At 41.2% G+C, this 27008-nt stretch overlaps 1 protein-coding gene across 3 annotated transcripts; it reads right to left on the reverse strand.

Annotated features, from left to right (window-relative positions):
* Window positions 1–4: 4 nt before the first annotated feature.
* LOC148427738 (uncharacterized) lies at window positions 5–26170 on the reverse strand. Of its 3 annotated transcripts, none has more exons than XM_088407999.1 (3): window positions 25871–26170; window positions 2011–3630; window positions 5–1597 (listed from the first exon to the last, which is right to left on the reverse strand). In XM_088407999.1, the coding sequence occupies exons 2-3, from the start codon at window positions 3472–3474 to the stop codon at window positions 1136–1138; spliced, it is 1926 nt and encodes a 641-aa protein (XP_088264125.1). In that variant the 5' UTR covers window positions 3475–3630; window positions 25871–26170; the 3' UTR covers window positions 5–1135. The 3 variants fall into 3 exon arrangements, with proteins under 3 accessions (XP_088264125.1, XP_088264126.1, XP_088264128.1); XM_088408000.1 differs by lacking the exon at window positions 25871–26170 and adding an exon at window positions 6370–6547; XM_088408002.1 differs by lacking the exon at window positions 25871–26170 and adding an exon at window positions 4161–4372.
* Between the last annotated feature and the right edge of the window lie 838 nt (window positions 26171–27008).

The following is a 27008-nucleotide window of genomic DNA, read 5'->3' on the forward strand; positions in this document are numbered from 1 at the left end:
TAAATGAATGAAGCTTTTCTCCATTTATTTCTAGCGAACATATTATAACAGAGTCACCATTTTAAAAAATATACACTTTGTAGCTATGACATTTAGAAGGAATAATTAACTGGGATGTTTTAGTCACAAAAACTAAAGTGATACAGTGTGCTGAATCAGAGGAGATACCCGTATCAGTTTAAATTACTTTCATCATTTTCCCTGCTTTCGTACATACTGCATACAGTAAGAAACAATGAAATGGAAACACACGTGTACATTACACAGGCATCAAGCGCATCCACAAAGCATCATGTTCCAACGTGTTATTAGCACCATTACTCTTCTGCCTTACTGCACTTTTTCCAGTATTCAGCTCTTAATGGAAAAAAAACAGTGGTACACATCTGCCCGTCTGGGCATGATTGTCTCATACGCGGTTTTCTTTAGTGTTCTTTCTCCCATCTCATCTCAGAGATCATGTTAAGAACATATTGGAGAGTAATGCCTTGACAAACAACTCGTTGAATGTGATAAGATTTGAAGAAGGCAAAGAGTCGCTTGCGCTCTTACATTCATCTTGCCTGCCCAGACCGACGCGTACACAGTGGTTGAGTGCAAGGAAAAAAAGAAGTCCAACACAACGTATCCGGACAAACTTGCATTAAAACCATTTAGCATACTCACTGTACACATTTAGATATTTAGTAACGCTTTTGTTCATTTTTTTGTATATATTACTGCGATGTATGAATAGCGCTTACTGAACTTTAATAATACTGGTTGAAATTGATACCCTGCAGGACACACTGTAAGTATGTGTGTGGGATGACCGTTACATAAACATGAACGGGTCACGAACAATGACGGGTGCTTGATTGTCTCACTAAAGTTGTCAGTGAGTCTGAAAAAGCCACTAAGACATTTTTCAGTAGATGTTCCTTTCACCGCCAAGGAACGGAAAGGAGAACAAAAGAGAAAGTGGTGGAGGGTGCAATAGACATGTTTAAGCTTTGGGGCAGCGGTGGGAACACCCGTGATTTTTCATTGTTCTTTTTTTTTTTGTTTTCAATACCTGCAACCCCAAGTGGGGGCAGCTGAGACATGGCGTGTTTACATGTGCTTACTGTTGGGGATCGTGTGCATGTGCAAGTTTCTACTGCCACTTCATGAGTTTGGAGCCTTGAGGTAAATCCAGGAGGCTTGCATCAGTTCCTGTCAAGGGAAGGACATCAGGGGCTGACCAGCGGCGTTTCCGAGGGCGCCCAGGCTTCTGAGTCTGAGGTTTTGCTGCAGGAGCGTGCGTGGGCCTGCTGGGAGGCGGGTGGTTGGCCAGAGGCGGAGGAGGCGGAGGAGGTGGCATTTTCTCCCTGTGTAAGCTGCTGGAACCTCCGGGCGCGGCCCTGGAAAGGTGCTGTGCGCGTTGGACCCTGTTGGAGGAACGCACGTGTGCCCGGTGAAGTTGCGTGGGTGTGGGAGTGAGAGCAAGGCAGACATCCCCTTCTGTAAGCTGGCGGCAGGGAAGGCCATAGAGTTGAGTTGTTCTCCGAGGACAGCAAGAAGACCAGCCTTGGTCCTGGACGAAGAATGGATACTCCACCAAGACCTTTAGTAACTCCTTGGGGAAAGCAAAAATGGATCAGAGTTTTCAACTAAAATCAGGTTGGCAAATGAAAAAAAACAAACAAAACAGAATTTCAGGCGACGCTTAATTGAGAGAGCTAAAACCAAGGCAGGAAGCTTTATTGATACAGTACATTTCCTAGGGCAATGTGCTTCACGCAAGCAAAGACACAGCACTTACAAGCATTGCCAAAAACTGATGACATTCAGAGGCAAAGCAGAAAAAAAAAACGATAGCTAATCGCGAAATGCGTGTCTGCCATCTTTACTTTTGACTCCAGGCTCCATTAATTGACCCAGGTCTGAAGAAATTGAGAGCCCTGCTGTATCAATATTTCTCTGAAGCGACAACACTAATCTAATTTGTTAAAAACAACAAAAAAATACATATTTGAGCAGATGACTTACCTGAGTGTTGCGGTCCGTGAGGTGGACCTGCAGATGGCTGACACCCTGTGCACTGCTGGGAGAAATGAGCAACACCGTGCAGGTGCTCAGATGGAAATCTGGCGAAGTATCGGCACTCCTCAGGAAATCCTCTGTCTCCAACTCCTCCACCTGTTTTAACTGCCCACTGGCCAGCTCAATGAGCGAACCCTTGGTGAAGTGAGGTAGGAGCTCAGGGTGAGGTGGGTGAAGGGCAGGGGCTGAGGTGTGAACATGATCCCTGTTCGGTTTCAGTAGCTTCTCTTTGTCTTTATCTCGTTCCCTGTCTCTATGCAGAGTCATTTCCCTGTCTTTGTCTTGGTCTCTGTCGTGGTCTTTTTCGGCCCTGTCATGGCTGTTCGGTGGTGAGTTCCTTGGATTGTGCTTCTTTGGGCCTGGCTCTACTTGCAAGTTAGACAGTGGTGTTCCTGAGGGACTGTAGGGTGGGTAGGGCCGGGGGGCCTGGGGGCTCGGCTGGCAGACGGATCCCAAAGAGTAGTAGATGTGAGCTTCGGCTGCCGGGGCCCCCACGGTGTCAGGTAAAAACTCTCCAGCCGCCCTCGGGTTTTGTCCCGGATAATGAGGACCGGTTGGTATTCTTTGCCGATGTCTGTCCTGCAGCGAGGACTGTGGCTCATAGCCCTCCCGAGCTTTTGAATCTGACAAAAATGGGCCCCCGGATTGAGCGTGAGGTGTCAGATCTTCTTGCTGTCTCCGTCCGCCATTAGGATGGGAGCTTTGCGGACTCCTGTCCGGTCTGGTTCTGATACTATCGTGTCCGTAGTCACCTGTGAACAAATGTCTAGAGGCAGTCCTGCTGCCTGGCCCATCCAGTCCGTTGGGCCTCTTGCCCAGATATCTGTTTCTGGCTTCGACTAAACTTGGCTCTTGAGAGTAGAGAGAGGTATGGCCGAACAAATAGGATGGGGAAAAGAGGGAGGAGCTGTAGTCTCGTCGACCGCTGTTAATGTAAGACCACATCTCCCTTGAGTCAGCTGGAAAGGGAGTCTTAAAAGAGCAGGTGGAGGGTGGGGAGGAAAGGGGCCCTTCAGCTCGAAGCCACCTGGAGTGGTGAGGCAGTGGCGTTGACAGGGGATCCTCTCTCCACGCAGGAGACCCAGAGCCCCTCCTTTCCACAACAGGCCCTGGAAAGAGTGGAAGGGGCATTGAGGGAGTGTAGTTCAAGGGCCATGGCAGGGGCAGGGCTGCTGGTGCAGGTAGGGGTGGAGGAGTGTGGAGGAGATGGGGGTTTGGGGTAATTAGCGCTCGCTGCCTTTCCCCCACTTCCCTGTCGCTCTCCCCTTGCCCTGTGTTGGTCCTACTCCGAAATGGCACGGGGGGCTTAAATTCATCCGGTGGGGGAAGGTAGTGTTCTGACGATCCCTGTCGAGACTCCCTCTTCTTGGGAGGGAGGCACTCTTTGCCGCGGTCGGGGCAGGGATTCATGGGTGGGCTCCAGCGGCAGTGGGTGCCCCCAATGTGTGGGCGTAGGCTAGGTCACATGGGCCTCACGGGAAAATGGGGGGCACAGACAGAGGCGAAGGCTGTGGCACAGCATCACTGTTAGATCACCGTGGATTTTTCACGATTGAAGATGCTCACCTACAGATCAGGACATAGATGAGATTGGTAGAGGTCACCAGAGGCCAAATGTGGACTGAAGACCAGATTTTACACAAATCTACTTGGCTGGAACAGATAGTTTGCATTCCATGGAAAAATGGTAATGGGCTGCAAGGTCATAATTTGCCAAACAATGGCCTTGATTACATCCACAAAATAAATTCAAGATTCAAGAGTTTTATTGCCAGATGCTTAGTAACACTACACAATGAAATTTATATTCTGTTCGCTTGCCTGAGCATACTCACATTCCACGCTATAATAAAGTAAGCAATTTTTTTTCATCTCATTAAAGAGCATTAGAGTACATTTGAGTTCTTGTAGATTGAAATGTAGACTTTATGTGGCAAATACAAATTGCGGTACAAAAACAGCTACTTCATAGACTGTGAGGGAAAAATATTCAAGTTATTTCTTCAATGCTATGCTTAATGTAAATGAGTCACTTTCAAGACTTTGCTTCTGTATGCGTGGCGCGGCGGAGGTTTCGTGTGCGGTCATATGACTACCTAGTTCCATTTGATTGGTGAAATGGAGTCACATTTCAGGAGTGGTTATGTTGGATTGCTGACACAGATTCATGTGACAGCGCCCCAGGCAGAAGTCTCTCTGGCAAACCAAAACAAATAGATCGCACAAGCAGAAAGAACAAATATCCTCAAGTGAAGGTAAACAGTAGGTTAACTTACATGTACTCAGACAAATACAATTTCTTCCAAACCCTACTTAAACATGAACTAACCACATTTGGAGGTCATATACACTACATATTTGAAGACGTGCAGCCTGTCAGGTGCCAGCATCAGATGTGGCGAATTTGAAAAGGTCAGAACTGTTCACGCTTAAACTCTTACTTTTGATAGCCATAGCTAATTAGTCATTACCTGAGAGCACTGTGGTGGGACTGAAACTCTCCAACTTACTCATTTCATTCAAACACATTACTCCCACATGTCAGCTAAAAATACACCTTACAGCTAATGAAGCAGATGCATTCCTTTGTGTGTTAAACGCACAGGGGCATGCATAAACACGCACAGCTGGTGTCTTCGTCTCTAACTCTATGGTGATGATTAGAATATGGAGATGCGTTTTGATATAATGTTCATGCGCCACGCCCACGACATCGCCGGCAGTTTAGAAGTGTACTCCCCCCCCCCCCACCCCCCCACCCCCCACCCCCCCACCCCCCACCCCCCCAACCCGCCACGCTCCCAACATACCCCCCGGCCCTTCACTTTCACACACAGACAGCAACAGACACACAAATACTCCCACAGCCGGCAGCGCTCGCTCCCCCAGCGACAGTCAAAGCTGGTCACCACCCACCCGAAAGCTGACAGAAACAGCACATTCGTTGTGGATAGTGAGTGTCTGTCCGTGCCAACTAAATATTTGTTAGAAGAGGGGAGAACTGTGTGACTGCATGCTGCGTTGCTCAGGATATGAGATCATGTGTGAACGTGTTTGTTTAGGTTTTCGTGTGTGTTTGTTGAGTTCGTGAACGTGTCACAGATTTTGCAGTCTTGTTTCATTCAGTGAAAAGTGTAGGGGAGCATCAAAATGAGCCCTTTTGTTTCCGTCATCCTAGCTCCATTCTCACAGTTGCAACGCTGCCTCTTGGCTCCACGCTCACCCGCAAACAACCATCTCAACATCCGCTATCCTGTCACCATGGCAACTGTGCTCCCTCATGCATCTTGTTGGAGAGGTGAGATAGGGATACTCCACAGAACGATGGGTAAACTGTTGCTCAACAAGTCATGAGGTCCAACAACAGATTCGGTGTTGGAGACAAGCAAGCTGTTTATGCATCTGAGTGGAAAGCTGAAAAATTGGCAGTTTGCTGTGCGTGTGTGAGATTCAGCTTTTCAGATTTGTAGACATGTTGTGCCAAAGTAATACAAACAAGAAATTTCATACGAATCATTTTGTTCCACTCTGTAATGCGTTTTTAGAGTACCTCTAAAATGTCTCATTATCCAAAGACGAAACATGTCATCAGAAGCAGAAATGGATAATATTACTTTACATGACATTCTAAGAGCGATGCAGTTACATTTCATGAATATTACTCATCTCTGTCATTATCTTTCAAAATATTCTTTCGAGTACCCGAAGCACTTTCAGGTTCACCCACATTCCTTACACTAAACTAATTGCTAATCTGCATTTTTTCCCTCTAGAAATGATGCTTGTCCTTTTGATAACCCCATCAAAAAAAGACATGTTCCCCAAATAAACCTGCCTGAAATCTGCCAAACGCTATGAGAAAACAAATAAAGGAATACTGTGTGTGTGTGGAGGAGTTTGCAGCGAAATGTCTTCTGAAAGAAGACTCCTACACTGCGCACACATGCATATATAGAGAAGCTCTTTCGATGCAGTAACTTTGCTGTGGGAGTGTTAAACCATAATTGATCATAGCAATGTTATGTACACTTTCACATTACACTTTGATTTTTCTGAGGGGGGTGGGGTGTAAACATCAGTGCTACTTTTGCTCAGAGGTGTTCTGTTTGTTGTTTTTTTATTGTATAAATGTTGCTAACTTGCATTCTAATTGAAAACAGCATTCAATGAGGATTACGTACACATCATCCCACCTTTCCTGCACAAGCATACCTCTGAAGGCCTGTCAATCAGCCCTCTAATGTGCGCACAAGCGCGATGTGGGCGCAGGCAGCCGGCTGAATGGAACTGTGGCGAGAGACTGACCTTAGTGCAGACTAGCAGACATCCCGGTGTAGCGTGCCATTCATATCCCAAACGTCCCAGAGGGTCATCACACACTTCAACTTCTCACTCTGTTAACACTGCCACTGTCAGCACTGAAGCGGCAACCCACCCTCCGATCTGTGTGTGAAATGATATAGGCAAGCCAGCAAAATCAAGGGAAATAACTGAGAGCCTTGTTCGTCTCTGTTGTGTGTCAGTGTGTGTGTTTGTGTGTACATGTGTGCAAACGGTAGAGGAAATGAGTAATATCTTGCAGTGAGAAACATGTCTGCTCTGCAGAGCCACACAGGCAGACCAGTTGCTGCTGCCACCCACTCGCTTTAATCACTCTGAGGGATACAAACACACGCATACGTATACTCCCCGCCATACACAAACAGCCAGCCATCATGCGCTTAATGTCGCTTGGTCACACCATTTGTTAAATTGTACAGTATATTCTATCCATTGCCTTTTGAGACCTGTGCTCAGATTCACCCCACAACCTTGTGCTGCCATCTTTCTATTCTTCTATTCACTCATTAATACTGTAACGATTTTGCTTTTTTTTTTTTTCCTCCATCACTGAGGCTGTCATATCTTGATACTGATTGCAATCAAATGATACATTCCCAATGTCCACGGTTATTCCGATGCCATTTGAACTAACACAATTCACCCCAATTACAATGATCACTCTAATTATCATGCAAAACTATCTTCAGTGTAATGATGGTACACCATGTGACTCGCTCCAAATAATGTAATTTGGTGCTTCAGTGAAAAGTACTATACATAAGTTAGGCCTGGTTCATCTATGTTCCCGCTGCACATTTAGTCAATTATAATTAGTGCAATATAAACAGCAATCAGTTTTATTTTTGTCAGGAGCGTAAACATTTACCATTTAAGATGGACAGTTGAAATGATGCAAGGCAACCTGAATGTGCTGTTTTTTTGAGTGATTAAGAAAAAGTTGCATCCTTAACTCTATTAGATTTCAGCACTGAAACTGATGTGTATTTGTACTTCGTTTTTATGGTTTACAATGATTACATTTGAGGTCTTGTGGTCTGAAGTTGCAAAGTGGCTTGGGAAAATGATATTAATCCAAAAATTTCATTAAGTGTGACCTCTGGAGAGTAAATTCTAACATAGGTAAAATCATCATCTGAGATTTGAATGCTTTTACACCTGGGGATGTTTAACTACAGATTAAATTGGGCTAAAATGGTCCTTTGGCCTCAACACCAAAACAACTTTTTCATTCAATTTATAATTCATTCCTGAAGCATCATCTGCCAAAGTTTGTACAAGTTACTATGTTAGTGTGTTTTTTCGAAAATGCATTTGGACACGTAAAGAAAATACATTTTGATGGCATTGTAATGGTTTAACAGTTTGATTTGGGTTTTTAAAAATCATTAACTAACACATTAGTACTGCAGAAAGGCTCTCCAAATGTGTTGCTAGCATTAATGCGCAGGGATATATGCAATGATTATGATCATCTTTTCACCTTCAGGTTTCATATTGCATTCCTTAAATTTGATTTACATTTCATCTCAGATAAACCACAATAAAAATGAAAATCTGTGGTTGTTTCTCCATCATGTCGCAGACTTATTTTGCCACCTACGTTTCTATTGACAAGACATCAAAAGTAGGTAAACATCATTAGTGTTGAAGAGTGATCAAAATATTTTATTTTTACAATGCATTATAGAATACATGATAACTCAAAAGCATATAATAATGTTCACCTTATTTATTTGTATATTTTTAAAACCATCTTTATTCTCTGGATAGTGGGGTGGAAAACTTTTCATTGTAAGCAAAGGAACATCGCAGTGACAAAAGTAGCTTTTAATACATTAAAATAACTTAATACCCTGGAACTGACGATGAATTGGATTATTTGCTGATGTTTGAATGACATGGTGATCTGCTTCAAGGTAAGGATACACATGTACAGTTACGTCACAAATTGCACGTACAGCCGAGCTGATAAAATAAAATTCACACAGCTGTAAGTCCATGTGGCTTCTGCTCGATGTCGTGCTGGAAGGTCTGATCATTGTATTTTTGGTCGCCTTATTCACATATGTAACTCATTGGTGAAATAACGTCCGAGACAAGGAACTCCGGCTTGTTTGTTGCCAGCTTCACAAGGACGCACTAGCTAGCTTCACGACTAAAAAGGTGCATGGCAACTCTGGTCACACTCTACTTTTTTCATACACTTTGATTACAATCTAAACTTTTTGCTTCCTGGGAAATGAAAGTTGAGACCTTAGATGAATTGTGTCAATCCAAAAATGGACATTTGTGACCAACGTGCATTTCTGTCAATTACTCAAAACGAATACCGCCGACATATTCCTGGTTTTGCTAAAACTCATCATATCTATAGAATTGAATCGCGTTGCGTCACCTCACTCGGTGTGCGGCAGTCTTATGGTGCGTCAACCAACTGAATTATCCTCATAAGTGACAGCAGTGGTGGACGTTTATAGTTAATTCTACGCTCATTTTTTTTTTCTCTGCTGCCTGTCACTCGAAGAAAAACTTGACATCCATGCAATTCACACTTTGGACGTTTCTCTCAAGTTTCCCTTCACTCAGAGCCTTATTTGATTCATACATTTATTTTGATACAAGCACACGCAGGCTCACGCCGTCAACAAAAATGCTGCGTGAGAGCTCTCATTGATTTTCCCCTGTGACTGAGTCGAAACAAGTGCTTAGAAATAACTGCTGTTGCCTAATGACTTACAAACTCAACTGGCGTTAATTCATCAAAAATCTAAAAGTAAGAAATAGTCAAATAATTAAGTAAACCCAAGACTGCCGGTATGAAACCTGGTCGTCCCTGAACTCATCGCCAGTCAGTACCAGTACCTACAAACACGACACTATTTACACTCCAATTCGCACTGAAACCGAGTGGTAACTGAACCATGTCTGCCTGCACTCGAGTCCAACAAGTGAACCACGACCGCTCCATTGTTTTGATTGCCTAGCTTTTGGTAGTCGACCGCATGCCACCACATGAAAAAAAAAAAAAAAAAAACTCAGCCGAAACGTCAGGCGAGATGAAAAAGACACATCGTTGTATGCATCGAATGCTGCTAATGCTAGGAGGAAAAGATGATCAAGCAGCAGGCTGTTGTCCCAACCTTGCTTCCAGGAGGACTTTCACAATAGAAGCATTCCTGCAGTTGGACAAATCTGAACACGTGAGTCACGTAGCCCAGATGTGTATTTTCATTCATGGTGTTGACAAAACTTGTGTTTACTCAATTGTAATATTATTAAAACATTGTTTAGTTATATCACAGCGAAAGAGGAGATGATAATTTAACATACATTAACATTCAGCATATTTTGGTCTATTTTCATCATTTTTATTGATTCTATGATTTTTATTCTATATCATACAGTATATTCCATTATCCATATTTATTTACTATGCAGCGATAAGATCAGTGCTCCCAATGTTGTTGTATGCCAGCTATATATTGACAACAAAGGAATTCTATTCTTTTCTATTTTATTCTATTCTAATCCATCAGGTGCTCCACTTTTTGGCTGCGCAGATTCTCCCATTAACTTAAGTGTGCCACTTACGCACCATTATGAAATGTATACACTCAGGGTGAAGTAACCTTTAAATCAATGTGTTCCCTGAGAAAGTTGTCAGTGCATGCGTTCCTCTTAGCGTGTGTTACACTTTTTGAGTCAAGTTTCACAGCTGGTGACAGTGAATGATGTCACACCTGTAAAAAAAAACAAAAAAAAAAACGAGCAAAGTATGAATTAGGACGACTGTAGAAGTTTGACTTAAGTTTGACTGTAGACTATCTTGAAGTTGACTTAAAGTGAATGCAAAGACACACGTTCCTTCCCTGCAAAACGGAGCTAAGCACATGAGACGCACACACGTCACTGATGATAACTTCCGGATCCACAACCTAATACAATCAAAGAGGAACACATTTTTAAATTGGACCTTTATGAAATTCACGTCTTAGGAAAACTCTGAATATTAGGATCACCCTCAGACTGAATCACACCCTTGTGGCGCTTGCGTGTGAATTGCCAAGTTATGTGTGGTGGGTGTGTCAGAAGCCGAGCCAGGTGGATCGAAGCAGTTTGGAAGTGTGCATCTTAGAAGTGCGCAAGAAATGCGCTTTAGGAATTGACTTAAGTGCAAGTTGGAAAAGATACCCCTGCATTATCAGGGTTTGAAGATAATACAATAAACATATACAGCAAAGTCATGAATTTATCATTCCAAACCGCAAAAACATATTCAGCCTGGTCACATTGTAGCATTGTAAAAAACAATATCCGATGTAAGCGCAACTAAAATTGTCTGCCATAGACTGATGAATGATTATATTACAACTTATAACTGCGGGCTGTCCAGTGTTTCCTTTAGGATTTTTTTAGAGGATTTTCTCGATGTGTAAAACGCTCGCTTGATGAAAATGAGCACACGCAAGTAATTTTCTGCACTCACCAATAACATAGTCATATCAGGGCTATAGCCTAGCTTTTGCACTGGTAGCACTGGGGCTACCAACCTTTTCACTTTGTTGCACCGCACAGGATTTGGTCACACACTTACAAATTGCACGGGATGTGGTAAATTGCATCAAAGCTCGAATGACTGATGAAAACAAAACAAAAAAAGTGCATACCACAGCTTTGAATATCATTCTTAGTTTGTGCTCGAGTTATTTTGTATTAAATGTTATAAGAATCATGTATACCAAATGCAAATGAGGCTTAGTTATTTGATTAGGTATTGTAAACATGTGACAAAATGGACCATACAATGTAGTCAAGTAAAATATCAAAATGATCACATCCTCATACTGGCAGACAAACTTAGTCAAGAATCTCCATGGACTATGACGTTTGCAGATGAAATTGCGATTTTTAGCGAGAGTAGGCAAAGGATGGAGGAGAGGCTAAAATGAAAGGGAAGTTGTACAAGACTCTGGTGAGACCAGTGATGTTGCTAGGCCTGGAGACAGCACCCCTGAGAAAAAGACAGGAGGCGGAACTGGAGGTATCGGAGAAGAAGATGACGAGGTTCTCTTTGGGAGTGACTAAGATGGATAGGATCCGGAAGGAATATATCGGAGGGAGGGCACATGTTAGAGTTTTGGGAGATAAAGTCAGAGGCCAGACTGAAATTGTTCGGACATGTCTAGAGACAAGATAGTGAATACTGTATATAGGTGGATTGATTGGTGGATGCTGACTTTTGAATTACCAAGCAGGAGCTCTAGAGCAAGACCAAAGAGAAGGTTAATGATGTCGTGAAAGAGAAGACGGAAGTAGTTGGAGTGGGGGATGAAGATGCAGGACACAGGCTTCAAAGGAGACAGTTGATGGTGTGGCGACCCCTGAAGGGAAAAGTCAAACGGAGTAGAAGAAGAACACAGCAAAGGTGCAGTATTTACCATATATATTCATCCAGGGCGACATGAGGACAGCTTAAGTACATTTGAACAGCGTGAAATGACAGTGGAGGAAACCAGGAAAGATTTCCTCAGGCCATGGTGACATATTTTCAGTGTAGGATGACAACCGTCTAGTCTGACATTTACGTTGAGTGTTACTTTTATTCTTCAAAATGATTGCAGCTCGAAGCTAATGTACCGTAAATCTGTGTAGGTTGCCCATGCGTGTCTGCTCTGCTTCTTATTGTGTTCATTGTGTGGTTTTCATTTCAGTATTTTATGGAGTGAGCCTTTTTCTGTAACACAGTGGGCCAATCCAGGTTATTTTGAAGCATGTTGCAGAAATCACATTCAAAATGAAAGAATATCTGCAAAAAAACACTGATCACTGATTATAATTATCATGAACAACCGTAATAATAAGAATAACAATTATAATAGTCATTAAAAAACATACTGTATTTGTATAGCACCTATAAGCAATAGGTCTGTTGCATGTGGCGTCCCTTCAGGTATTGTTTTGTTTTTTTCACTAGCCACCTTGGTGAAGTAACATTGACAAAGATCACAAAATATCATTAGAATTAGCATTAGAATTAAAGAAATACAACAACAACGATAATAATAAACAACAACAATTATTATTATTGATATTATTATTAAAACAATAATAAATAAAATGTATTTGTATAGCACCTTTCAAGCAATAGGTGTCTTGCATGTGGCATCATTTCAATTTTTTTGTTTTTTCTTTTTTCACTGGCCATCTTGGTGAAGTAGCATTCGGCTGATTACATTGGATTGCATTACACTGGATTACATGCTTCTCTTAAAATTGCGCACTCTTGCTGCATCATTGAGTGTTGTAACAATAGCGAGGGAGAAAAAAAAGTTGTTGTTTTTTTTATTCCGAGAATGCGTGATTACGTTCCAGAGCCCAAAGGTAGCAAAAAGTAACACGATCCATGGTTTGGGTTTGGGTGTGGAGGGATCACTCTGTGAGTGCAATGTGTATTTATTTACCTTTGAAATCTTATGGATGTAAGGGATGATTTTATAAAGATTACCCTTTTAGAAATATTCAAAAGTACTGCTAATGTGTAAGCCTCTTGTCTTTTGGATTCATGAGCACTAGTGGTTGAGTACAATGTTAGCCATGAACTAAGGTCTTGAAGCCAACCCAAATCACTGCCGTTTACATTACCAGTAGAACATTGTTTGCTGCTGAAAATAGAATGGAATACAAGGGGGTTGAAAACTTGAATAGGCAATACCACATCCCAGTCAGTTATCTGTTTTTAACAGTCGCCAAAGACTCAGAGGTGCATTGGTAAATGGGGGAAAAGCGCATCTTTTCAAGCGCATCACATCAAGCGCTTTAGAAGCAAGTAAAAATCTGTACCGCATATGTAATTGCACAGCCAGGGGAATTTAATGAATTTAATTAAAAAATAAGTATACTGATAATAAAAGAAGTCATAGATGCAATATACTGAGACAATAAATACAATTTAAATCATAGAATTGAGGAAAGCAAACCTAAAACAATGAATGAGTCTTTCAAAAATAGCAATAGATACTAAGACAATCAAAATAATTCAAATCATAGAGTTAAGGAAATCAAGCCCAAAACAATGAATTAGTCTTTGAAAATAGCTTAAAAGATGTTAAAGACTTACATTTTAAAGTTTCTTGGGGGGAGTCTTAATAGTCTTGAATAGGTTGAAATGGATGTGCACATCAGTGTATTAAAGCTATTTACATTTCACACGGTTTTCCATTTCTTTGGAATGGAATTTGTAAAGAATCTCACAAACGAACAAAAAAGTAATTTAACAAGCTCTTTGAAAAAACAATATTTCTTTAAATGCCAAGACCAGTAGGAATAAACATGTTTTGATATTACATGCAGAAATGGACATGGTGTATGTTTAAGGTTGAAGATAAAATCCTCCTCTGCTATGTAAGCATCATTTTTAACCGACACATTGAATAATTAGATTTTTCAGTCAAATTAAATAGGAGACAAAATCAATCAAATGACTAATCATATTTCCACCGACTCGCATAGAGTTGATGCTACATCACTGTTACAGTGAAAGAAAAGGAGACATTGAAGTTTGATTACTATTTTATATACTACTTGACAAATTTATTGAACCACGATAAAACGTTAGATCTGCTCTAGCGTTGGTAATTTAAAAATGTCTTAACAGGAAGCATGCAAATAAAGGTATGTAATAACCTCTTTGGACCTAAGCATCATGCTGGACGACATAAAATGTTTGCATGTTGTCTCAACCAATAAATAATTAAGAACGGCACGGTATAGAGCTATGTGCACTGGTTAGAGTAGACGGGAAGGTGCTATTCCATTTGACTTATCTATTAATTGCGGTCTTTTGGCATACGATTTTGGGTATTTATGCCAAAATGAACAAGAGCTGCATCGCAAGAAAAATAAAGAACCGCTTCGAGTGCATTCACGTTACACTGATGCTGCATTCACTGACCACTCACAATTCTGTCTTGCTATAGTTTTTACATTGTTGGCAAAGTGTTGGCGCGTCTTATACATGGTGACATAGAAAAAAACAGATTTTGACCCCAAAATTAAGGCAACGTCCTGTACACAGCTGCGCCTAATATGTGGGGTATTATGGTATTTAAAGCACTAATTTAATCAAACTTGAGGAAGGCTGTTTTTAATGAAAGAGAGTACGTAAGTGAGCGAAAAAAAAATGATGTGCAAATAGGCCGAGGCCTATTTGGGGACCAAATGGGTAATATTTTGAATGCAACTTAGCAGAAAACAGAAAGTGCGGGGTTGTGCATAAAAGGGTTCATAAATTGGCTTAAGGTGGTTAAATTCACCTTTTATTCTTGTCCTTTCTGAAAAGTTGATGCAATTTTGTGCTAACAATGGTCATTTTGTTTTCTTTTCATTAATCTTTACCTGCAGTTAGCATCTTTGTGATTTACCTGTTTAAATACCCTTGTAGATTAGAGAATAAATGTGCTGATTATATGAACTAGTATAAAGATGTGCAGAGTTTGATCAAAAAATATAAATCTCTAAGCTTTAAAATCGAACTCAAAACTCCTCAAATGCAGCATCCTTCTAATTAATGTCTCATTTCATAAGGTTTTTGACTACTGACCAGGTGAAATTCATCCAAAGATTCCCCTATAAGCACTCTGAGTTTAATCTAATGAATTATACTCACAATGCAAAATAATTTATTTAAAAAAAAAGAAAGAAAGAAAACCTTGACCATATTTGCACCATACCTGATTGCTTGTAGTAGAAATTCTTCCTCCAACTAATTTGCTCCACTTTCGTGCCTTTCCCTGCTGATTCGGCACACACATGCACTGGCACACCACCACACGCAGGGTCACACACATTCAAATAAGGTCAAATGAATCACACTACACCCTTCAAACAAGAACAATGGGGGTCCAAAATAGAAACAGAAATAGGTCTGAAGTACTTAGACTTGTGAGATTACATGTGCACATCCCTAGATAGTAGTTTTCATTGTCATAAAAATGACATTCTTTTTGGACGGTAGGTGGGTTGGTTTGCACATCCACCTCACAAGCTGGGCCTTTGGATCTTAGCTGTCACCCCGTCTGACCCTTGGCCTTTCTGTGTGAAGTTTGCGTCTTCTTCCTGTGGATTTTCTCACGGAACTGTAGCCTAAAAATATTAAATATTGTCATGTGCACAGTGTAGAAATATCTTTTTCGTCCAAAATATTTTGCACTACATGATATCTTGCACTGTCATCCTCTTAAGAATGACTTTTCTACCACCCTATCTACGCCATAATATGCTCAGAATGTGAGTCCATTCATTTATTAGTGCCCTTATTGCTCTATCACTGGGTTTTTTGTTTTTGTTTCTGTTTTGTTGCCTATTTTATTGTTTGCTCAATTTTGAAATGTAGTCTGCTCGGGGAGGTGAACAGAATAACAATTTCATTGCGTAGTATTACGATGCATAAGAAATTAAAACTCTTGAATCTTGTACAGTGAAATTCTTACTTTGCTGTCCACACGAATGTCGCAACCAAAAAAAGAATAATTTCCAAGTTAAGACAGAAAAACAAGGCATAAACAACACAGAGGTTGCAGAACATAACCAAGTATGAACCGTAAGTGGGTAGGTTATGTACAGATGCCTACAATAATGTGCACGTTTGGATGGTAGATAAAATAAAGTGCACGTGTGCATGGTAGGTTAGGTACAACTATTTACAAATGGCGTTCCAAGAACATGCAAGTTAGAGTCATTAAAGTGTGAAGATTAGGTATGAATGGCTGTCTATAAGCTCCGACTGAGCAGCAACCACTCAAAGCAGATGATTGATAGATTTTGCATTGCTTTCTTGCTCTCAAAGCCATATGAAGAATCTGATCCCATTTGGGCCATGCAAGGGATGGACATCTGATGCAGCAGAAATTTGTTGCTGAATGGCGAAAGCAAAGGGACAAGATAGATTTGACCCATTCTTCGACAGGAAGCCCGGCCTGTAGTCGGCTCAACTACAATGAGGATGGGCTTATGGCTCAAGAGTTACTATAAACACATTAACACACACTCGCACGCGCGTGTGCACGCACACACGCTCACACTCGTTAATCTGCATGTGCCCAGGGACATGAGCAAGATTACTGACTCATACATGTACATTCTTCTTTCTGGTATTCTGCACATTCATTTCAAACTTATTGATGCTAATAGGAGGTGCAGCAAGTAAGCAAAATAAAATGTAAAACAATACTTGGAATTTGGAATCTTACATTCAATTGTACATTCACTGGCTTTACTGGGACACCTTCTTATGTAGCCAAGTATGAATGACTTTGTGGCAGCATGTTATAAATGGTTAGGGTTAGGGTTAGGGTTACTATAACATTGATAGTGGCCGACTGTGGGCTTCCTGAGTGGAGTTTGCATATTTTTTCCGGATTTCTTCCACATTCCAAAAACATGCAGGGTAGGAAAATTGGACACTCCTGCACGTCTGCCACCCTCAAAACAAGAATCGGTCAAGATAATGGATTGATAGATAATAGTATGAACAATATTTTTGCTATTAGTTTCTTATTATTATTATACATTGGAAACTGTGTAGGTTGCTATGCTTTGTGGACCCATTTATGCAATAAATCTCAGATACTCAAGCTTAGCTTTAAGGTAGTGCAAAAGAACATCGTGGACAGAGACGGAAGTCAACTCTTCAACAAAGCAATTGTGTGTAATGCAGTCTGCTTTTTTTCCCTTACGTTTTTTTTTCAATAAATACGCAATGGCAAGCTACACGCACTGCCCTGCCTTGTATGTTATATTTTTGGTTAATTTACTTTTTTTTAATAGTAGCACCATTTTCTTGTGTGATGAATTTTTGATATTTGATATCTATCTATCTATCTATCTATCTATCTATCTATCTATCTATCTATCTATCTATCTATCTATCTATCTATCTATCTATCTATCTATCTATCTATACCTATATATATATATATATATATATATATATATATATATATATATATATATATATATATATATATATATATATATATATATATATACCTGTCAACCTCCACGGCTCCGTGCCCTTAAAAACTGTCGTATTTTCTCTTGCAAAATACAAAATAATCTTACACCATATTTTTTTTTCAAACGTGTTTATTTATGTAGTTTAACATGTTATATTGTACATGTGTTTCGTTACATCATTCTGTACATATTCTTAATAAATGATGAAATTACAAGTGTTGCTTAATTACTACAGTGTTCTCTATTGTATGCCACTGTTGCCTTCTCTGCTGACATGAGCATATCTTTTGATGGTTGAAGGTCACAACAATTGCCAGGGTAATTCATCTTCACCTGCACGTAGGCAACAAGTGTGTCTTCTGACATGCTCTTTCTGTATTCTGTGTTGATTTTCCTCACAAGTTTCCAGACTTCTACGTTTTTGGCGCGGCTCTTTGTATCAAAATGCGTCTTTAAATCATAGAAACCGGAGGCGGCTACTTTCACGTCTTTTTTGCAAGCAACACAATACGAATGTTCCACACCTTTCTTCGAAGCTTGTATCAATCCCTCGTATCGTCCTGACATTTGCTCCCGCTCTTTGTGATGCTTGCCTCTTCCATTTAACTTACGGCGTTTTAATTCAGGTTCGGCCATTGCGACTTGATGATTGTATCCAAAGAAAATTCAAAACTATGTTGTAATGTAGGCCTGCTGCTCTGCTTTCGCTTTGTTCACGTGTGATCGGAACGATGCGATGGGAAATCCCCAGGCGGCAGACGCAGTAGCATCAAACCGCTCGCTTCGTTTGCAACGAAAAAAACGATACCGAGATAGAGGCTACCGCGGCGAACTCGTTTGACTTGATTGATTTGCCGTTTCGTGATAGTCGGTGTATACCGGATGGTACCCATAATTGACAAATTTGCGTTTTTCCGTACAGATTTTCTTGTACGTTGTACACGTCTTAAAATGCATAATAAACGTACTTTGTACGGCAAAAACGTACGGGTTGACAGGTATGTAAGATATTTGTTTTAGTTCAGTCATTTTAAGATGTGAAGTAGGCCATGGTATTTATTCATGATGTTTCAAAGACAAATCCTGAAGATGTTATTCAGTTTAAAATTATTACACAATTTTTGAGAACAACACTTTTTTTGCTTAGTGCAATTGAGACCTTTGAATACACTTGAACGTTAAAGTCAAAATCCGTTGCATGTTCAAAATGTAATGTAGGTACTGATTAGGTTTCACATCTTCCTGCGGATTACGCCAGTTTATCCCATTTTAATCATCTGCAACCTGTTCAAAATAAGCATATTTTTGTACCAAAACAAAAAATCTTGAAAGGCAACATATATATTTACATAATATTAGTTTTCTTACGGTCACATTGCCCGAATGTGATAAAATGATACTAACTATACTTAATTATCAGATGTACGACAACATCAACCGACAAATAATATATAGAGTTTTTTCCTTTGCATTAGTTTTATAAGCATAACCAGAGGTGAAACGTACATCAGGTAATCAAATACATTTACTCATGAGCAACAAATGTACATTGCTCAAATTACAAAATGAAAAAAAAAAAAAAATCAAGTGGCTCTTTTTGCAGGGCTCACAAACAAATGGCATGTAAAATAATAGCAAAGGTCTTCTGATGAAGTGGTCAATGAATGTGAGGTGCAGTGCAAGCGGGGACAATTTTGAGTGATGCAGAGGAGAGAGTGAATCTTGTAATGTATAGCTGGGTTAATCCTAGACAATCCAAAGAGGTACAGCCTATAGCAGGCTTAGAGTAGTTCTGGGAGAAAATCCCACCTTGTGGTGGTGACGGCTTGTATCCCCTAGGTTATAAATAGGGTCACGATGACTCTTTAAGCTGGTTTTTACGCAGAATCAGTTAAATATGACTCATGTAATTGTACTGGGGTCATCCAGCACAAAGAAGCAGGAAAAACAAATTTACAAGACAACAGTGCTCTTTGTGAGTGGCCCTACGAATTCATCCAAACATGCAGGCACATGCACAGGTTCTTGCAGAGGTTAACAACGAGTATTCTAGAAACCTGTGACATTTTCCCAAGTGGGCGCAACAGCTTGCTGTCATTTAAATGTCTGCCGAGGGTAGTTCCATTCTTGCGCTTTCCACTGGTGATTTGTTCAGCCATAAAGCGCTGGTGCAGGCCAAATATTAAAAACAATTCTTTTTTTTTTTTTGATGGTCACTTTTGTTTTTTAACCATCTTTTTTTCACAATTTTGGAAAGCACACATTCTTAGCCAGCGTCCTGCCACTAGCTTGTGACATGACTAACACAACTCCCAGGCACTGATATGAGTACTTTCAGATCACTGGCTTACACGAAGGGGGTGGGGGGGAAGTTTACAGCTTGTACGAAAAAATATAAGCGTCTCTATGAACGTGTGCGTGTATGTACATCTGTTTCCATTCTCAATATTTGTTTCTTTAGCACCGTCCTGTGGAAAAAGTCAGTCAAAGTGGGCAGGCGTTTCTTTTATGATTTAGCAGCAAAATGTCAGCACGCAGTCAGCGAGAATAGCGATGATAAGGCCACGCAGGGACCATAGCCGGGTCTCTTGTTGGGAGCTTGAGTGCCATTCACTGACAGAAAATCTGTCTAGACTGTCTGCACAGAGGCTGTCTGGAATGCCTTCGTCGCTTCTTATATTCATTGCCAGTTCTACAATGGACAACCCTGAACATTAAATCAGACGTGTGTGCGCGTGTGTGTTCAAGTAATTTCATTACAGTCGCAATATTGAAACATTTGATCATTTGTGCTGATGGTCACGCAGTAAAAGCCGAAAGACTGATCTGTATCAAAGGCAAAAAAAGTGTTTGTGTGTGAATGTACTGTATTAGCCAGTTGAATAAATAAAAAGAATGTGAAAGAAATTGAAAAGCATTTCAAGGGTATCAAAGGCAAGCGCATCTATTATTGACGCAATAGGGGATACAGGATGTCTCGGATGTTACTTCTTGTGTACAGTGACACCAACGCCAATACTGCAATATATAGTGACATGTAGGTCTGCGTTGTATGTATAAGGCCACAGATTCTGAACACTACACAACGCTGCGGTACATATACGGTGTGTCCTCACAGTGTAGGTGTGGGCTGTGGGTGGCTGGGTTGAAAGGCTATTGAACCCCTATTGTAGATGACACGCAGAGGACGAATGGAGTTGCTTGTTTGCCGCATATGGGTGAGGGAAGCAAGGTCAAAGAATCCGTATAATGTCCGTCATCCGTATAATGCATATAGAAACTTTTGCTTCGTGATCACGGCTGCCCATTTGTGTCTTCTCTGAGGGGCAGCTGTATTTGTCACCTTTTAGTCCAACCAATTCTTCAAAATCTTTCCATCTTGAAGAGCGCCAACAAGGGAACAATGGCCATGTAGCTAACCTTCACACTTCCCATTCCCCTTACACATGCGATGACACATTTCTAGCTTCATTTTCAACCTCTGAAATTCTAATTATATATACTGTTTGAAATGGTGTTCGAAGAGGGGACATACAGCATATTCGTTTTTCTATTTGAAACGGGATACTTTACCTTTTTGGCCGTTTTTTGTAAGTTTGTCTAATAATTCATTTGATAGTAAAATAATTTTTCCGGTACAATTTTATAGACACATTTTCTACTGAACATTACATCACGAGCTTTTCAATGACAATATCGATGGGCAAAACGTGGTTCTAAATATAGCAATTGTACATTACGAAAGATTTAGCAATAAAATGTGTTATAGACCAAACGCGAACATTTAAAAAAAAAGAAGCTAAGATTGGCTGAATTAGAGCTATCCTCCTCATATAGTGGGAGAGGATCCCCTGGCCTGAGATGATGCCCGAGGGTGCGCGGATGACCCCGAGGAACAGGGTTAAAAGTTAACTTTTAGGCTTTGAAGTTAACATTTCTTGAAAGTGTATCTACTGTATAATGCTTTTTTTTTGTTACTGTAAAATAGGATATAATTTTAGGTATACTTTTACATTATGTTAATGTTCAATCAATCAATAACGAGAGACTGGAGAAAAGGCAAAACTCTATGTCAAAAACAATCTTTTGCAAAAGGGAGAGAGAGCACCAGGGTCTTCCGGTGTTCTGGGGCTCTCCTTGTTTTATTCCAAAGATTACAAAGAAGGCGGTTACAAGTTTCAAAATAATACCATATAAGGAGTTGTTTATGTCTGTAGTGTGAGTGTGTGTGTATGTGTATATTTGTGTTAGTGTGTGTGTGTGAGTGAGTGGGTTAAGAGGTGTGCAAGCAAAGTGTTTTTATATGATAACATAAATACATATATACAATTATTCCATCAGTTAAATACCGGTAATCTTATTTACAGTCACAGCCGCAAGTGGAAGAGGAGGGTGCGACATGGATTTGAATGGATTGGGTCTAGAGTGTGATTGTAAAACAAATCCATTAACTTCAAAGGGGATTCATGTAAAAAAAAATAAAATGTCTTCACAGTCATTAGTGAAATAAGCGGCAAAATCAATCCTTTTGTTTTTTGTTTTAAAATCTCATGATTTTGCTTTTTTCCGTCAAGTGAAAATGGCTCGACAGTTGCCCAGCACTAAGGTAACAACTAGTACTTTTTGCATTTTATAAAAATTCTTTAACTTGACCAAAAAATGTGTGTGTGTCTTATATATGAATGTCTAACTAAAGTTGAGCGAGGTTATAACCTGGAGTGCCTATAACCAAGGGTGCGCATATTTTTTTTCATGAGTTACTCAGAGGAGTACCAGGACGTAGGGTTTGGTACTCACCCTTTATTTCATTAAAAGATCTTCCACAATGTCATTGTCAGTGTCACTCCCAAATGAAATGCACTGTCTGTATGCACACACCGACGTCACAATCTTCAAACCCGTGTCCTCAAAAAGTATCATAAGTCCATCAGTTATGGTTTGCGCGGTTTCTTTGGGACCTGGTTTATTAAGTGCAAGGAAGTCAGAGGTAAATTCTGCATCACTGTAGAGTGACAAAATAAGCAATTTCATTCACACCCTCACAAGAATGAAATGCGACCCCAACAGGCAGTCTGGACCACTTCCATAAACAAATATCCTCAGAATAGGAAGACGTGGGACATGCATGCTTAGCTTTATGAAAGGCTGGGGAGAAAACTGTACCCGTGGATTCAACATTCTACGTGCATGTTAATGAATGATGAATGGTTCCGCATCTGCGTATTCGCTGAGCTGCGCTGCGTCGTGGCTGTGTCGTTGCACCATGTCCACCAACATGTCCACGCAACTTTACTTGTGAGATCTGTTCTCCAGCCATGGTCAATTCCACAGTTCGGAAAGCACCAAGCAGGAAAAAGAACAGGATCTACATCGAAATTTACAAAGAAAAAGCTCCCAACATGACACGATTGTCTTTTACTTTGCTGATTGAGTGGATGAACCCCGGATGAACTCTGTGCCATTGTCATCAAGACAAAAAGAACAAACACATTCGTCTTGTTAATCACCAATGTAACGTGTACAAATACATATTACTGTTTGTGTCACAATTTGATCAATTCACTTCAAAGTTTAAATGAATAATCTACGTACTCACCCATTGTAAATGAAGCATGCAATTAAGTGTTACTGCAAATTCTTCACAAATGGAGCGAGTTTTGTTTTCAAAAGTTTAGACGCTTTTTGTTTATTCATTTATTTTAATCACGCAAGTTGGTAGTCCCCGCACAAGCGCAACTGTTGTGGCACGCAACTTAGAGGAGACCAACTCAGTGGCCGGGGGTGTATGGCCTCGTTGCTCTGCACAGCGTGGCGGGGCGGACACGCAGTACTGTACTGTACTTGAAATCCGCGGTGCATTTTCGTGGATTCCACGGGTTACACAGAGCTTGCGTTGTTACAATTAGCCATTGCTTCTAGGTTAGCTTGTTTGTTGGCCACAAGTTGCACTACATTCATGTGCTCTTTTCAGAAAAGATCGACCTTGTATCAAATGCAACTGTTCCGTCTGCCGAGGACATGAGTGGTAAATCTTGCACCCCATTTAAGTGTGCTTCAAAGCAGGCACAGTTGTGAAAGTAGGGAGGGTACGCAAATGCGCGAATTGAAGCACGCGACGATACGCATCAGTGATTTCTGCCTCGCATGCGTACCTGCGTACCGCTCATGTGCATGCCTGCTTATAACCTGGTATGCCCTACACATGGAAGATTACCCAAATTATACCTGTTCATTGAGACTGCCCCTTTTAATCCAGTGCAATTTATAGTCCAAAAAATACGTCAATCGCCAGTGTTCTTAGTTTGGTCACGATATGTACGTAAAGTGAGATGTGATTGATTTTGATGCCATATTATATCAACAGCCAGTGGCAAAATGCCCCCCCCCCCCCCTTCAGGTCGATAAAAACAGTTCTACTTCGCTGATACTTTGCTGATCCACAAACGCATCGTTAATCCAAAAAAACTGCGTGTTGTGTCGTGAACAGCACTTTTTCATTTTACTTGACTTCCCCTTTAATGCAGCTGTCAAAATGAAGCATAATGAAGAGCAATGTCAACATGAGCCCAATTACAAACTGCAAAGTGCGTTTGCACAGATTCATCAATGTTTGGCTTCTTTTTCACCTTCTTCCGTTCTCGCTCATCTGCCAGGCTGCAGGAAAATGCCCTATCAAAGTGGGGGAGAGTCCTCGAGTAGAGCAAATGAGTGTGAACATAAGGTGTAGTGTGTGTGTGTCCGCAAGTGAGGTAGGTAGGTGGCACAGCACAGCAGGGCATGAAGGAGCCCTGTGATAATGACAGGCCACGCATTATATAACATGCAGATTGCATAAGGAGACGATTATTTTAAGTTCACATATCGACAATGTGTAAGTATTTTTGGACGTGGGCGTCCGGCACTGTAAGCACCTCTAAGTGTATGAAATATTCCGATGGATGGTGTGGGTGTGCGTAAACTAGGGTGAATTATGAATTTTTAAGAAGGGGGCATGGGTGTTTCAGATTTCTTTTGATGCTATCGCAAACTATGTGGGAATGTTGGCACACTTGTGCGCCGTGCACATCCGGGTGTGTTTTTATCTCAGGCTCCCACTCATTATCACTTTTAGGCTTCAGAGAGATCCGCTTGAAAAGGGGCTGACTCTCCTTGTCAGATGCAGAACCTGTAGCTTTGACGTTTGATCATGTTCCTGTTTGAGCTTGTGCTGAGAGAGCACATGCTCAGACTTTCATCACTCACTCTCGGCAGTAACCTAAGTCATAAGGTTATGGCCCGCCGGGTAGTATGGTGTGGAGTAGACACAAGTGAGGCTTGCAGCCCATACACTACGATCTCTGTGCCGCGGCCTCCCGCTTCGTGTGTGCCTCTGCAAAAATAGACTTCTTAAAGGGCCAGCAGCCACTCAACCCCATTAGTTTCATCGGCAGACGCATCTAAGCAAACAATCATTCGGTGTATTCATTCTTGGGAAAACTGCCTTTCCACCACTCCATCCAACACTCTTTTAACGCATCTTTACAAATATTCCTCTGCACTATAAGGCGCAGCCATGCAAAAATGCTCATAATTGGGACGTTTGAATTACGTCAGCAAGGACGCATGAAAAGAACATTTGAGACGTCCCCTTTGACCCTGTGAAACATTCTTCTGAATAGAAAACAAGGGCGTCAGGCACATGGATGCTGGAAGGTCAAACATTTATACAGATAAATATTCCTTGCACGGTCATTTCAATTTCAATGTATGATCCCAAGTTCTTAGAAACCCTTTGAACTTCACGAGTAAACTGATGCACCTGCACATGCTGGCACAAGATCCCTCAAACAGCAACTGAACTTACAACTTTTTTTCCCTCTCTTTCACCTTTTTCTCAAATCACTCCTGACTTGCTTGCAAATTGTCCCACTCTGACCAATCTCCTCTGTACTTTCCCAGTTTAAATGCAGGTCCTCTTGGGCTCCTTGCTATCTCTGGACCAGGGCTATTTAAGCCCACTGCTCTAATTCTGAAAGTCCTGATCAGACTGAGTGATGCACCTCCACCTCCCTCTCTGTCGCTCTTTCACACTCACCAGCTTGTTCACACTCTCTTGGTTATTCCCCACCACGCACACCCACACACACTTGCATATGCACGCATATGCATGCACGCGCACACACACACACACACACACACACGCAGGTGCTGACTTACGTTACTGAAACGCTCTCTCACACACACACACACACACTAATGCCATCTTACTCAAATGAATAGTGAACATTCATCCTCTCTCTCTCTCACACACACACGAAAACAAAATTTGGAGATATTTGTACTTCTGTGTACATACTTCAGCCTCACTACATGCAAGAGTGTGTCTGTCTCATTGAAAGTTCCTGACACAGTTTCACTCGCCCAGTACTTGACAAACACACATATAAGAGGAAGTGGTGCGGTGACATACCTCGCCGGGTGCCTGAGTGTATCTGCTACTAGAGAGTCCACTCATTGGATCAGGTGGGCGACAACGGCGGCGACAGCAGCAGCAGCAGGCATATGGAAATATCCACTTTGTGTCTTCTTCCTTGCTACCGCTCAGCCTTTCCTCTATTCATCCCGTCCCTGCCTCTCCTTCTTTTCACTCTCTAAACGCCTCTCTGCTCCCTCCCTCCTTCGCTCCCGCTCCCTTGCTCACTTTCAAGCTCTCTGTCAGAGTATTCTCTCTCCCCGGCTCGCTTGATCTGACCACCCCTCCCCTCAACTCACTCTTTTCTTCTTCCTTTACAAGTGTCCGTGTGCCCTGACACTTGCAAACTTTTATTTCCCCTACCTGCAGTTGAGTGTATAATTAGATAGAGCTCAGTGGTAATACAGTCAGGCTCATTGTGAGAGCTTTGGCACTGACGCTCGCTCATGTTTGGCCGACAGCCCGGTGGCTTGGCTCATTAACCTCCCTTTAGCAGAATGCAGAATGGACCGGCCCTGTGGCTCTTGCTATTTGTTGCAACATCTCAGCCTCTTAGCTTCAACGGCCAATCAGATGCCTGGAGGGATGAAGTCAAAGGTGCGCCTGCTTAGACCAGGGCACACTGTACTGGTATGTGGAAAAGCACTGAGAACTCGCAGCAGGTGCAATGCACTGCCAGCTGTAGTCATCTCTTAAGATTCATCACATGACATCAAATGTTATAACAGAGGCAATTTTAGAGGGCAAATTGCTGGCACCGCGTGCTTCTCTTCGAAATAGAGGTCATCTACACGTTTTGTTGTGAAACAAACAAAAAAAATCCTATTTACCAAAGGGAAAAAAAAACATGAGCACTTCATGGTTCCCATTGTGCATGAGTACAATCCTTTTCGTAAAATGAAAACACACGAAAATTAAACATAATTAAATTAAATTTCCTGTCTAATTTTCCAATTGATTAATAGGAGATAATTGGCAAATGTCTTTTTTAATCAGTGCAGGAAGTGAGTTGACAGTCCAGTTCAGGTCAGGTCAGGTCACATGAGAAGTTTACAGTCCAAGACTCGGCTCCACCAACAATTCAATTAGACAAATGACATCCAACAATATGTACTCGCTCGGCAAGTAAAAGTAA

This window comes from Hippichthys cyanospilos, chromosome 2 (assembly GCF_059441005.1).
Source record: "Hippichthys cyanospilos isolate Australia breed blue-spotted pipefish chromosome 2, RoL_Hcya_1.0, whole genome shotgun sequence".
NCBI lineage: Eukaryota > Metazoa > Chordata > Actinopteri > Syngnathiformes > Syngnathidae > Hippichthys > Hippichthys cyanospilos.